Below are 14,218 nucleotides of genomic sequence, written 5' to 3'. Positions count from 1 at the left end.
TCAAAGTGCTTCTACACTGGCACTGCTGTGAGCTGCTCATACAGCGCTCACTTTAGCTCGATCAGTGGACAGGGCGATGTGGGGAGGGACTGGGATTCGAACCCACAAATTAATCTCTCTGAATGAATAGTCCTGCAGCAAATGGTCACAGGGCCATCCATAGTGTGATATTCTCCATTGCAGTGTTTTGGCACGCCATAGACTTGAGCCTCCTTGGGAGGATTTCCACAGGAACAAGACTCACGCCAGGTGGTACCTGTGAATTTTCACACAACAAAAAAGTAAACAAATTTTTATCAAAAGCTTTTATTGGTAAAAAATATACAATCACTTTTGTGATATCATCTAATATGGATCGTCAGAGGACTCCATCAGATTATGTTGTAAATGCATACTAGTTACTTGCATTAGAATAGCTTCCTGACCCATATCTTTACCCTCAATGGGTACTCAACTTATGAAGCGTTGACCCCAACAAGAACTGGTCAGTAACAAATAAAAAGGACAATGCAGATTTAAATAAAATGGTATGAAGGAACGGCACACGCCTTTAGACTGCACAAGATGCCAAATTCCTACAAATGATACCTTTCAGAGTCCTCTGGGTTTAACATATTCTGCCGGTTCTAGCTAAATGTTCCAAGACAATCGAACATTGCACGAGCAGAAATCATGTTCCCTGAATACTTGATCCCTGGCATTCCTTTGCTATAGCCAGGTAAACAAATCACCTGCCGAGATGACAATTTAAAACACTCTCTCAAAATGCTGGTCTGGGTTTGCCACAGGTTTAGACGGCCCAGGGCCATGAGGAGGATGTGGCTGAATTGCGCCTCGCCTCCTAGGTGGCGCTAGATACTCAAACATGGACGTCGTGTGCTGTGACAACATCCTCGACAGATCACCCGGCATCGGATCAGTCCAGAAGAAGTCATGGTTCAGAGCCTCATCGCTGTCAATACGTTTCGTTGGATCTATCGTCAGCAATTTGTCCAACATGTCCAACGCATATTGGTCCCGTACGTATGGTTTTAAACGCTCCTTGACTTTACGTTTCAAACCCTTCGGCAGCTCCAACTGGCTGTATAGTTCAAGTTTTTCAACATCAGGCCAGACTTCAGGCGAGATGGTCCCACAGAGCTGACTGATCATCTGCAGCTGGTGTTGTTCAGTACTGCCTTGCATGATGGGAGTGCGTGTCCACATCTCTGCCATGATGCAACCAGCACCCCACAGATCGATGGCGGGACCGTAATTCCGCTCTCCAAGCAACAACTCTGGCGGTCGGTACCACAGAGTCACAACACGATTAGTATACCTATTTGGCTGTCCCTTATTCAGAGAAAACGCCCTTGCTAATCCAAAATCTGCCAATTTTAAGACGCCATGTTTCGTGAGTAAAATATTTGCAGCTTTCATATCACGATGGAGTATTTTGTTGCTGTGGATGAAGAAGAGTCCATTCAGGAGTTGCTGCATGACCTTCTTGATCTCACCAAGGTTGAATTTGACGTTCACGTTACTTAGAAGGCCAGCAAGATCATGCTCGCAGAATTCAAACACCAGGTAAAACGTACTCTTGTAACGATTGTAGGGTGTCGCCTTTGTACGGCAGATCTCGAGAAGATCGACCACATTGTCATGTCGTAACAGTTGTAGGATTTTGATTTCTCTCAGGGCTGTGATTGGGAACTGAAAAGAAAGCATGTGGTGGAATTAGAACGGCATCCAAGCACAAAAATGTAACCACAGGATGTTGGCACATCACAGGTATCTCTTAATACATTCTGCCGACAGCTTTCGGCCATGGTCTTCGCTACTGGTGACAGTTGGTCAAATATATTTCATGAAGGTGACTACTAGTACTACGAGTGCAAGTTACCTCAAAAGCTCAACAGCAATGAGAGCTACGAGATGAATAAGATCAGCTTTTTTATCCTGGGGGACCTAGACTTCACTTACCCCTTCTTTCTCATTTTCCATCAACACCTTCTTGAGAGCAACCAGTCGCTTGGTGCTCTTGCATCTTGCTTTGAACACTTCACTGAAAATGAGGAGTGAGACATCTTTTCATGTTGATGTTCCTGTAGTTCTGAAGTGATCAGTAATACCACGAATTGGCTAAACTTTAGAATCCCCGATCGGAAATGACGTAGTTTGATCGCATTCAACTATAAATCCATTGAACAGTGGTGCTTGGTTAGTCAACCGATGACCTTTTTTTGGGGTGTGATCGGGGATTCTAAACTCGTTCCCCAAGAATTCATGAAGACTACTTTTTTCAGGGTCTTTTTTCAAGGTTTTCAAATTTTCAATTTTTGGCTTTTTAGGGCTATGATTTTGCATTTCGTTTTCATGTGTCCTTACCCAAATGTTCCCTGGCCGATCTTTGTGAGCTTCTCGTAAATACCAACATCTCGACAATATGGGAAATCGCATTCCTCTATCTTGCTCATGATTTAGATGAAAACCGAGAAAGAGAGAAAGAAAATCGTGAAATTTCACAATCAAGAAAATCGTGAAATTTCACAATCACGACTTCTGTGTGTACTTCGGGCAACGCCAACTTACGATAAAATCACAATTTTATAATCAAATAAATCATATTCATGTATTTACAGAAAGAGTATTATATTTACTTTTATGACAATAGATAAAACTAATATAATGATACAAGTTAAACGAGGAATCTTGATTTTTGTAAACAAATTTTACGATACACAAATTTTGTGACGTAGTTCACAGGGGTTTACAGAATCGTACAGTTTTCGTCAGAAAAGTGGCTATAAAAGTCGATTTCCTTGGAATTCGTACATTCTAATCATGCCTAAAGTTGTGTCAAGGAGTGTCGTCTGCACAGACACCAAAGATCAGGAAGAATATCAAGGCGAAAAGCCACTTCATGTGTATTATTGCTTGTGTGGACAGATTTCATGTATTTTAGGTAAATTCTAATTCTAATTCTAATTCATTGTCATTCTTAATCTCATCGGATTCTAATTCTAACTTAGAAATTCAGTTGTTCTTGTAAATTCACTCCAAAATAATACCCTCGGTAAAAAAATGGTTTACAGAGATTCAGCGAATGTCTATGCACATATTATTTGTGTGCAAAAACGGTGCAAGAGGGAGAAATTATTACTCCTCGCTCTCATGATTTCAGATTGTCCAGTTGACAAGTTACCCGTGCGTCGGAGGGACAATGCTCGTGTTATCGATGGTGCAAAGCATGCTCATAAAATCACATGTGATAAAGATGATATTGCTGTCGTACACTTGAGAAGGTATGTTATGATAACTTGACATTCATGTAGGATGAACTAGACATTTGTTTCCCACTTAGGCATGAGAAAAAGAGGCCACACATGACACAGTAGATTTAATGCTCTGAATGGCATGTGAATGTTTCATCATAATTTCATTTCTTGACCGATTCACAGCTTACAAACAGCTTATGATTTGATTTCCCTTGTTTTTTCAGAAAAGAGGGAATCGAAAGACAATTTAGAATGAAATGTAAAAAGTAAGTATTCGCCAAGAACTGGCATTGCTGGACACCTTGCAAGGAGGTAGACAGTGTGTAACAAGTGTAATCAGAAATGAAATTTTGCATGATTGTTGTTGATATCCTCATTAGGTTGTCAGTGTTTGCTGCTTCTGATCCAGAGCTCTGTGAGGACAGAATCAAAATTCTGCTCTAGCTGATTGGTTAAAATCCAAAAATTATTCAATCCTTTTTCATCTTCTACAGATGTGGTTTATGGTTGTTCTATCAGCATAAAGATGGTGGTACTAAATCCAAAACGACTGTCACGTTTATTGTTGACGGTGCGCTCAAAAAGGAAGGCTCTGCTGGAAAATCAAATGTCTATGCACAGGCTGCACAACCCAAGAAGGTAAGTGGCAAGGTTGTGTTCTTCTATTCTTCTTTTAAGAACATTTGAGAAAACCACTTAATATTTCATCCCAAAACAAGGTTCGGTGCTGAAATTACCAGTATGGTGCTGGTGAGCTTTTGGATTACTTGGCACTGCGATGGTTCCGGGTTGATGTAAATCCTTGTCTTCAATTAGAGGTCATGACTATTCTGTTCATTGCTTATTCTTTCAATTTCTAGGTCACACTCACCAAACACACCAAAAACATGGGTAAATTCAGTTCTGTGACAGTGTCAACTGTAGATGAAGAGGAGGAGGAAATGGAAGCGGTAAGTTTCTTTATGGTAATCAAAAATTACAGCCATGATGGGATTGACTTCACCTTACCCTCTTTGATTTAGCTTGAGTGATCTGCACAGTGTTGAGACAACATGGCTGCATCCCGGACATTATTGTACCTAGCCGGACACTTTTAGCCCAGGTTTCTTTCAGTTCAAAAGCAGCATATTCCATGGAAAAGAAACTTCAGCTAGGCAGGGCTTTGGTAAAAATTTATCTGAGGATGATTGACAGGTAGCTGTTTGGTATTCAATAGGTACTCTTTTGACTCCGTCACCCCCATGGTTGGCTGATAGATCAGACTTCATCCTTTGCCTTGAAACATGTTGGTTTGAGAAAGGCCCACTGTAGTTTTGTTCCTCTGCATTCCACAAGTTTTGATTTCCATTCCAGAAAGAAATTGCGGATTCATATGCAGCCAATGCCCGGGTGATTGAGAAACAGCTTGTTAGGAAAGGATTGAGTAAAAGAAAACTGCTAGAACAGGTAAGAGAATGAATTGTCACCGTTCCGTAATTACTGGCATACATCCACCAGGAATATCCTTGGTCGTGGAAAATGAATACTTTCACTGGAGTTTGATTCAGTCTCATTTGTGCACAAAGAAAGTCCTAGTCATCCCTGAGACCTGTAATCACATTCTAACTGTTTGTTTATCCTATCATCTCTTTTTCTTACAGGCTGAGGAAGACGCAAAGAAAATGCGACCCAAGGGAACTCTGATCGATAAATGAGGATTTTGTCTTTGTTTAATGAACTTTTCAATGATTGATCTCTCAAAAAATTGTTTCAATGGAAAGACTTAAAAATCTTGGGATTTTTAATCAGCTGGATGAGCATAAATACCTGTGGAATCGATAACCAGCTGGAAGTGTGGCACTAATATTGGGACTGTCTGCTATCTGAAGCAGTGCTCAATTCAGCCACGCAAGTGGCATTTTGGATTGTCCACAACTTAGGCTGGTACCTACTTATAAACACTACTGTTGTATGATTGCCAGCATGGCTTTGGATGGGAAGAGGTTATTATTCCTGCCCAGCTTCGTGCCACTGTTGTGACTGTGATGAAGTGTTGAATAGTTAGACAATGTGAGGAATGCTTGTGAAAAGAAACCACATGTGACATTAAACTTTTCTGTGCTTAATTTCGTGGATCTGGGGTTTTCTCTCTTAACACCTTCAGCGCCGAACCACGTAGATCTACGTGGCCCAACTCCCCCTCCCCTTATCGCTGGTTATCGGAGTCTCATGGACTTCATGAAAGAACTACGCCATCGCCATCTTCAGGGCAACGTTGGAACTGAAAAGACCAAACGTTATTTTCACGGTACTTTCAGTTCCTCCTTTGCCCTGAAGATGGCGATGGCGTAGTTCTTTCGTTTGAAGTTCTGAACTACGCCATCGCCATCTTCAGGGCAAGATAGGAACTGAAAATACCAACGGTATTTTCATGGTACTTTCAGTTCCTCCCTTGCCCGGAAGATGGCGATGGCGTAGTTCTTTCGTTTGAAGTTCTGAACTACGCCATCGCCATCTTCAGGGCAAGATAGGAACTGAAAATACCAAACGGTATTTTCATGGTACTTTCAGTTCCTCCCTTGCCCTGAAGATGGCGATGGCGTAGTTCTTTCATGAAGTCCATAAGACGCCGATAACCTACTCAAAGAGGGGGGATTTGGGCCACGTAGATCTCGTGGTTCGGCGCTGAAGGTGTCAACAAGACCCTCATCTGACGCTGTAGAAGAAACAGAGAATAAATTGTTTTCATCTGATACACGTCTGAACTACGCCATCGCCATCTTCAGGGCCCGGTAGGAACTGAAAGTACCGTGAAAATACCGTTTGGTCTTTTCAGTTCCAACATTGCCCTGAAGATGGCGATGGCGTAGTTCTTTCATGAAGTCTGTGAGACTCCGATTACCTCTAAAAGAGGGGGGATTTGGGCCATGTAGATCTCGTGGTTCGGCGCTGAAGGTGTTAACAAGACCCTCATCTGACGCTGTAGAAGAAACAGAAAATAAATTGTTTTCATCTGATACACGTCTGAACTACGCCATCGCCATCTTCAGGGCCCGGTAGGAACTGAAAGTACCGTGAAAATACCGTTTGGTCTTTTCAGTTCCAACGTTGCCCTGAAGATGGCGATGGCGTAGTTCTTTCATGCAGTCTGTGAGACTCCGATAACCTGCTCAGAGGGGGGATTTGGGCCACGTAGATCTCGTGGTTCGGCGCTGAAGGTGTTAACAAGACCCTCATCTGACGCTGGAGAAGAAACAGAAAATAAATTGTTTTCATCTGATACACGTCTTCTTTTGATACTGTACCTTATATCTAAAGCTGTTCGTTGTGACTGAGTTGGGTTGTGACAATGTCTTCATGTCTAGTCCTACACGCTCTAAATATCCTTCTCTGAGATATAGTCCTAATATAACAAGGATAATTTCAGCCATGTATCCACAAAGATTCATTAAACTTGGTTTAGCCAGTTAATCTGTAATGGTTTACTGGACCACCACTAGAGGTCATGACAATGTCTTGTAAATCCTTTTCTGAGACACCCTGTATATAGCAAGGACGATTGAAACAGCCTGTCTTACTGGTGAGAGAGAGATACGTTGTGACAATGTCTCCATGTAGTGTGGGGCCCGTGGTTAGTAAGGCCTTGAAGGTCCCTTTCTGAGACACCCTGTATATAGCAAGGACAATTGAAACAGTCTGTCTTACTGGTGAAAGAGAGATACGTTGTGACAATGTCTCCATGTACTGTCGGGCCCGTGGTTAGTAAGGCCTTTAAGGTCCCTTTCTGAGATGAGACACCCTGTATATAGCAAGGACAATTGAAACAGTCTGTCTTACTGGTGAGAGAGAGATACGTTGTGACAATGTCTCCATGTACTGTCGGACCCGTGGTTAGTAAGGCCTTGAATGTCCCTTTCTGAGACACCCTGTATATAGCAAGGACAATAGAAACAGTCCATCAAACTGGTGAGAGAGAGATACGTTGTGACAATGTCTCCATGTACTGTCGGACCCGTGGTTAGTAAGGCCTTGAATGTCCCTTTCTGAGACACCCTGTATATAGCAAGGACGTTTGCAACAGTCTGTCTTACTGGTGAGAGAGAGATACGTTGTGACAATGTCTTCATGTACTGTCGGACCCGTGGTTAGTAAGGCCATGAAGGTCCCTTTCTGAGACACCCTGTATATAGCAAGGACGTTTGCAACAGTCTGTCTTACTGGTGAGAGAGAGATACGTTGTGACAATGTCTCCATGTACTGTCGGGCCCGTGGTTAGTAGGGCCTTGAAGGTCCCTCTCTGAGCCACCCTGTATATAGCAAGGACGTTTGCAACAGTCTGTCTTACTGGTGAGAGAGAGATACGTTGTGACAATGTCTCCATGTACTGTCGGGCCCGTGGTTAGTGAGGCCTTGAAGGTCCCTTTCTGAGACATCCTGTATATAGCAAGGACGATTGAAACAGCCTGTCTTACTGGTAGAGAGAGATACGTTGTGACAATGTCTCCATGTACTGTCAGGCCCGTGGTTAGTAAGGCCTTGAAGGTCCCTCTCTGAGACACCCTGTATGTAGCAAGGACGATTTAAACAGTCTGTCTTACTGGTGAGAGAGAGATACGTTGTGACGACGTCTCCATGTACTGTCAGGCGGGCCCGTGGTTAGTAAGGCCTTTGAGACACCCTGTATATAGCAAGGACGATGGAAACAGTCTGTCCATCTGGTGAGAGAGAGATACGTTGTGACAATGTCTCCATGTACTGTCGGGCCCGTGGTTAGTAAGGCCATGAAGGTCCCTTTCTGAGACACCCTGTATATAGCAAGGGCGTTTGCAACAGTCTGTCTTACTGGTGAGAGAGAGATACGTTGTGACAATGTCTCCATGTACTGTCGGGCCCGTGGTTAGTAAGGCCTTGAAGGTCCCTCTCTGAGCCACCCTGTATATAGCAAAAACGTTTGCAACAGTCTGTCTTACTGGTGAGAGAGAGATACGTTGTGACAATGTCTCCATGTACTGTCGGGCCCGTGGTTAGTAAGGCCTTGAAGGTCCCTTTCTGAGACACCCGGTATATAGCAAGGACGATAGAAACAGTCCGTCTTACTGGTGAGAGAGAGATACGTTGTGACAATGTCTCCGTGTACTGTCGGGCCCGTGGTTAGTAAGGCCTTGAAGGTCCCTCTCTGAGCCACCCTGTATATAGCAAGGACGTTTGCAACAGTCTGTCTTACTGGTGAGAGAGAGATACGTTGTGACAATGTCTCCATGTACTGTCGGGCCCGTGGTTAGTAAGGCCTTGAAGGTCCCTCTCTGAGCCACCCTGTATATAGCAAGGACGTTTGCAACAGTCTGTCTTACTGGTGAGAGAGAGATACGTTGTGACAATGTCTCCATGTACTGTCGGGCCCGTGGTTAGTAAGGCCTTGAAGGTCCCTTTCTGAGACACCCGGTATATAGCAAGGACGATAGAAACAGTCTGTCTTACTGGTGAGAGAGAGATACGTTGTGACAATGTCTCCATGTACTGTCGGGCCCGTGGTTAGTAAGGCCTTGAAGGTCCCTTTCTGAGACACCCTGTATATAGCAAGGACGATAGAAACAGTCTGTCTAACTTTGCGAGATAGAAAGATTGTGACGTTGTCCCCATGCCAGACCCTTGGTGCACAAGGCAGTATTTTCTGAGGTACCCTGTGTACAGCAAGGAAGATTGTGATGATGTCTCCGTGATTGTCGGACCATTGGTTATTAGCCGTAGAGATCCTTTCCTGAGACATCCTGAATATACCAAGGAGGATTGCAGCGCTATGTCTTCGTCTTCTGCGTTCAGCGTTCAACATGTCTCGCTATAGTGCACAAAACATGAGTTGTGTGGATGTCTTTATGTAGGACCCTTGGTTTACAAGGCCTTATAGATCCTTTTCTGAGACATCCTGAATATAGCAAGGCTGATTGGAACTGTATGTCTAACTGGCACGAGAGACAGAGAGATTGTGACAATGTCTCCATGTCAGACCCTTTGTTTACAAGCCCCATAAGCCTTTTCAGAGACATCCTGTACATAGCAGTGTGTCTAATTGACGCAAGAAAAATACGTTGTGACGATGTCTCCGTCGTGCCTTTTGTCTACAGGTCGTAAAAGTCCTTTTGAGAGATATCCTGCCCATGGTGTCTTTAATATGGATGTGACCCAGGGGAGCAACGGTAATCTACCCTTGCTGCTTTTATAGATATGCCCCTGGTGTCGTCATTGTGGATGTATGAAGTCTGTCCAGAAGGGAGCATGGGATCTCTTCATGGGATCCGTCCATGTTGTTATCAGGAGCACAAGGAAATATCCATTCTATCCATTCAAGTGGGCCCTGATGATGTCTGGAAGACAAGGGCCTCGTTATTTAGAGAACGTACATGGAATCTAATCATGTTGTCTTCACCAGAGATGTGCAGTAGTGACTCCACATACACCAACGGTCCAGCCCCGCAATCATAATGGTGACAGACATCCATGAAGACAGTCTCCACCAATACCTTCCCTGCCAAGGACATCCTTCAACCTCACCTCATAAGATTAGGTTGGTTGTGATAAGGGACACAGGACACTTTCGCACCACCTAGACGTGTTTCATGCTGCTGTTCCATACTGATATACTCATGTCCTCTAAACCAACTGGATCCAATGCTGCTTTGTTTATGACAGACAAAGAATCTAGTTCGAAGAAATGACAGGGTTGGGCGCAAGGTTGGGCGACAGCAGCAGAGTTACATTCCCGAGACAGTCCATGCGGCATCCTTAACATGGGCTTTCTATGCTTCCATCATCTTCAAAAAATACATAATTGGAATCAGATTTAAACAGCATCGGTCAGTTTAATGTAATTGTAGATGTCCAAAGATGCTGCATGCCAAAATTGGGCCCAAAATTCCCATCGCTTCATGGTTTTTAAGATATTGGGAATGATTTTGCCAAATTTTGACTTCAAAACCAAAAAGTGCCCTTGGATCCAGGCCAGGAGTGATCGTCAATGTACTTGAACGTATAGGACTTCATATGCCCTAAGACCTGGGTACAAGGTATTTTTGAAGTGGCCAGCATCTGCAAATGGTTAGTCATATGATGCTGAAAATTTGGGATATTGATGATAGACACATGATCTGATTGGTGCTGAAGCGAAATTCAGATATCAATATTAGTTTTGCTGTAATTATCGTAAATATCATGAAATGATAATTTGGACCTGTCCCCCAAATATCAATATTTCATGAAGATTTTCTTGACTATGTGGTAGACAAGGTCTGTCTAAGTCGTGGACCAAGGTTTGGAGTGAAAAAATCTAAAGCAGATTGATTGAGACAGAATATCATTTTCGTGATATTTTGAAGAATTATCACTAAACTAACTTTACTAAAGTAATTTCGCTTTAACATCTATCAGATTATCTATCTATCATGAATATCCCAAATTTTCAGCTTCATATCACCCGCCGTTTGCGGATGCTGACCACTTCAAAAATACCTCATATCCAGGTCTTACAGATTTTGAGTCCTTTACATTCATGTACATTCATGGTCACCTCTAACCTGGACCCAAGGCTTCTTTTTGATTTGAAGGCAGAATTTTGCCTAAAAAATTGCCCAATATCTGAAAAACCATGAAACGCTTGGAATTTTTAGCTGATTTTTGCTACACAGCATCATTAGATATCAACATATACATTGGCAGTGGTTTATTTCTTTTGCGATATGTCAAAATAAAAAAAAAAATTGTTTTTCAATATCACTTAAGGCCTTTATTGGAAAGTCTGTCCCAGTATCAGCCAAAAGGGCCCTGAAACACAATGATTCATAAAAGTTTTCCAAAAATATGGCATTTGTGCAATTGTATACTGTCTCATCCCTTCAGCATAGTCACAACCAGACACAGTAGATGTCTGGTCTTGGGAGCAGAGAAGAGACAAAGAAAAGGTCACAACCAGAGACCACCTAAACAGAGGACAGGGTGAAGCAGTCTCGGTAGAACAACTGGGGACACATTGGCACATCCTGTGAAGACACAATCTGAGGTCGAAGTCTCATCCTCCAAAGTCACAATAGGGCAATGTTGTGTTTTGTCTTCATAGCAGGGGACAGGGGGAAGCAATGGAACAACCTGAGATAACTAGCCAAGGGGTGATATGAATAAAGACTAGCAAATGCTTTTATCTAAAACTTCATGTACATGTACACTAGGCCTTTCTGTACAAAATTGAAGTAAAAGCATTTGCTAGTCTTTATTCATATCACCCAATGACTTATAACCAGCTGGACGATTGGCATGTTTAGAGACTTGATAACAAGCTCTTGGAGGCCACATTCAGACAAATGGAACAACCCAACGATTACAGAGAACCGAGTGGAGCTGTGGAACCACCTGCGATAACCATATGGAAGAGTGGAATGGTCAGGTACTCAATAACCAGCTGGAAGAGGCCAAGTACAGTCAATTGGAACAACCTGTCTTGAATGAACAACACCGTGCGGTAGAGACTCAGTTGTTGCTACTTAGTCCTCCATGCGTCATCACTGGTACACTGTCTGGTGCTGACACCAGAAGGTTTTTTGCTGATAATAGAAGTTTTTGCAATGGTTTCTCTGTATAGTCGTGATGCCACTCATCACTGAGAGGAAGACAGAAATAAGACGAAGTTGAGAAATGAAGTGAATATTGTTTATTACAAACTTATTACATGATATTGATGACCACTTAAATAATAATCAAGGATATGAACAGATCAGACTGAATTGAAGCATAATTGACTCATTTATTTTACCATTACATTAATAAATCTCTGATTTACCAATACAGGCGTTGACAAATACTTGGCAAATTTACAATTACAGCTCAGCAAAAATATTAGTCAGTTCTGTAGCACAGAGGTCCTGTTACTGCTGCCTCATGGCCATGTCCTGCATGTTATCACCAAATTTTCATTGAATATATGTCATGACATAAGCGGCAAAGTCCTGCGGCGATAATGGGACGTTTGATGTTACATGCAATGAAAAAGATATGAAGACTGGAGTAATGAAATAAAAAGCCTTTTACATGTAGGCCAACATCCAACATAAATATGCGTACACAATAGTGGCCAAAAGTATGGGACATTGCTTTCAAAGCATCAAAGCATCAAATCTTCCAACCATCACCTGGGGAAAGGTATTAAAGCGAACTGGAACCGCCGAGCGATTTATTCAACTTTTCGACTTTCACCGCCCGAGAAAGTCAAACTTCCAACTTCCTATTCGAGTTCAGATTTGTAGCTCCGCCCCCAGTGCCCAAGCATGCGCAGTTTAATTTGTTATTATTGAGAATCATGTGAGAATCACGTGAGAATCACGTGAGAATCACGTGAGTCCTGCGATCTTTCATTCATGAGTTTTCATAGTAAATTCCATAGAAGTGACGTCACTCAATGATTGACAGCTAGGCGCCATGTTTCATTCATGCCTCGTTCTGATCACCCGATACGCGGGAAATGAAAACGAGGTCATACGAACTGGCTTGGCGGTTTCAGTTCCCTTTAAGTGAAGAGGAGTGACTGAATTGGTAAATATCTGTTCATTATAACTTGGCCCTGTTTTATGGCCAATGATACAGATCCAAACGAAAAGCGTCTCAAGTTTCTAAATATAATCTCTGGCCATTTTGATACAATACATAAACATTTGAAAGCATGATCTAAATTTCAAATTTGAGTCCAGGGTCTTGCTGTATATCCCACGGCTTGAGGAACAACCTCGTCGGCAGTGGGGTACAGTGGGTGGAGTCGAAGTCCTTCATGTAGTGAGATGCCTGAAATGGAAATGAGGAGAATCAAGTCTTCAAGCAACAGATTGAGCCTTTAAATGTTGGTTTTTCATGTAAAAGTGGCTTCCAGCTGGGCATGACTTCTCCACACTGGATCATTGAAAAATCACAGCACGGCAGCCAACAGTTTCTTCCTTGAAAATACCCAATATAGAAAGGACAACTATTTTTGTTTACTTACCAAGAATAATGTATACTGTATTTTTGTGTTTTCATCCAAGTCCTCCCCAATCTGCATAGGATAGCTTGGAGAGTATTCCTCGACGTATGAGCGCAGGGCGAGAGTGATGAGCTCATCGTCCACCTCATACAATGAGTGCAGACCTGGTAAAGAGAAAAGGCTCAAATTTGCTGGCATTAAGGATTGTTGGGATCAGCTCGGTTGCCAGATCAGTTATAAGTACAGCCTTCTCATCTCTCCTCACAAATGATGAAAAGTCCCATCAAAATCTCATTTCTCATGCTCGTTACAAAAGGGTAACATGTTCTTACCGGCTTTAGCCTCACTGCCTGCCAACATATCCCTGAGGATTGGAATAGTCGTCTCATCAACTAACTTTGGAAATCTGAAAACAAAGCAGATGTTGCCAATAATATCAACGATAACAAAGTTTTCTTTGCAGGACAGAGGTATGCCCTCTGAGATCCAAGGCTCCGTGGGTATTTTGCTGGTCTATAACCAATAAGGTAGAGCAAGGATTCTGCTTTGGGGAGAACACAGATTTCTGACCTGTTAGAACAGGTTTACAACTGGATGACTACCAAAACTTTTGCCTGTCACCAAGCACATTTCTTTGAGGGATTACGTTTTCTCCTGGACATTAAAAACAGCTTTTAATATTGTTCACAGGCTTAGTTCAATCTCGTGAACAGTGCTAAAAGTGCTTACCTATGCTGCAAGACTTTGATGAGTAGATCGTTACCACGATTTGTTGCTGGATCTGGCGGCTCCCTGAAGACAAAACAGATCATGGCTGAATCCTGTCTTCTGACAACAAACCTTCTTCATGTTATTGTTATCTATGATGTTTCTCCATATCTCTGACCGTGGAGATCCCCCCCGACTCCATGACTACCCACTGTTACAAGTTGTTAGTTCAATGAAATATAAGATAGGTGGAGACTGATGGGGTTTATATGTATCGCTT

The 14,218-nt window shown here is 42.6% G+C and overlaps 3 protein-coding genes across 3 annotated transcripts in view; 1 reads left to right on the top strand and 2 right to left on the bottom strand.

Moving 5' to 3' along the window:
• Positions 1-300: 300 nt before the first annotated feature.
• Positions 301-2,546, bottom strand: LOC135501304 (cyclin-dependent kinase 9-like). The gene is made up of 3 exons (XM_064793350.1): positions 2,368-2,546; positions 1,963-2,044; positions 301-1,692 (listed from the first exon to the last, which is right to left on the bottom strand). The coding sequence occupies exons 1-3, from the start codon at positions 2,454-2,456 to the stop codon at positions 748-750; spliced, it is 1,116 nt and encodes a 371-aa protein (XP_064649420.1). The 5' UTR covers positions 2,457-2,546; the 3' UTR covers positions 301-747.
• Positions 2,547-2,707: 161 nt separating this feature from the next.
• LOC135501421 (STING ER exit protein-like) lies at positions 2,708-5,362 on the top strand. Its single transcript, XM_064793539.1, has 7 exons — positions 2,708-2,944; positions 3,164-3,284; positions 3,482-3,523; positions 3,752-3,896; positions 4,118-4,207; positions 4,611-4,703; positions 4,898-5,362. Exons 1-7 carry the CDS (start codon positions 2,824-2,826, stop codon positions 4,949-4,951), a joined length of 666 nt encoding a protein of 221 aa, XP_064649609.1. The 5' UTR covers positions 2,708-2,823; the 3' UTR covers positions 4,952-5,362.
• Positions 5,363-11,933: 6,571 nt separating this feature from the next.
• Positions 11,934-14,218, bottom strand: part of LOC135501417 (phosphatidylserine lipase ABHD16A-like) — a 60,679-nt gene continuing 58,394 nt past the window's right edge. Inside the window, exons 15-18 of the mRNA XM_064793533.1 lie at positions 13,960-14,022; positions 13,563-13,636; positions 13,252-13,394; positions 11,934-13,055 (exon numbers count right to left, since the gene is read on the bottom strand). Of these exons, the coding sequence (XP_064649603.1) occupies positions 12,942-13,055; positions 13,252-13,394; positions 13,563-13,636; positions 13,960-14,022 (394 nt within the window). The 3' untranslated portion in view covers positions 11,934-12,941. The remainder of the gene's footprint in view (positions 13,056-13,251; positions 13,395-13,562; positions 13,637-13,959; positions 14,023-14,218) is intronic.

The sequence above is a fragment of the Lineus longissimus genome, chromosome 17 (genome assembly GCF_910592395.1).
Source record: "Lineus longissimus chromosome 17, tnLinLong1.2, whole genome shotgun sequence".
Taxonomy (NCBI): domain Eukaryota; kingdom Metazoa; phylum Nemertea; class Pilidiophora; order Heteronemertea; family Lineidae; genus Lineus; species Lineus longissimus.
The sequence above is the reverse complement of the archived record's forward strand: the minus strand, read 5'-3'. Positions and strand labels throughout refer to the sequence as shown.

Excerpts from the sequence above, each read along its gene's own strand:
- LOC135501304 (XM_064793350.1), bottom strand. The coding sequence starts at position 2,456 with ATGAGCAAGATAGAGGAATGCGATTTCCCATATTGTCGAGATGTTGGT. Across the intron at positions 2,045-2,367 it reads ATCGGCCAGGGAACATTTGG|TGAAGTGTTCAAAGCAAGAT; the intron begins GTAAGGACACAT and ends CCTCATTTTCAG. Across the intron at positions 1,693-1,962 it reads TGGAAAATGAGAAAGAAGGG|TTCCCAATCACAGCCCTGAG; the intron begins GTAAGTGAAGTC and ends CTTTCTTTTCAG.
- LOC135501421 (XM_064793539.1), top strand. The coding sequence starts at position 2,824 with ATGCCTAAAGTTGTGTCAAGGAGTGTCGTCTGCACAGACACCAAAGAT. Across the intron at positions 2,945-3,163 it reads ACAGATTTCATGTATTTTAG|ATTGTCCAGTTGACAAGTTA; the intron begins GTAAATTCTAAT and ends TCATGATTTCAG. Across the intron at positions 3,524-3,751 it reads TTTAGAATGAAATGTAAAAA|ATGTGGTTTATGGTTGTTCT; the intron begins GTAAGTATTCGC and ends CATCTTCTACAG.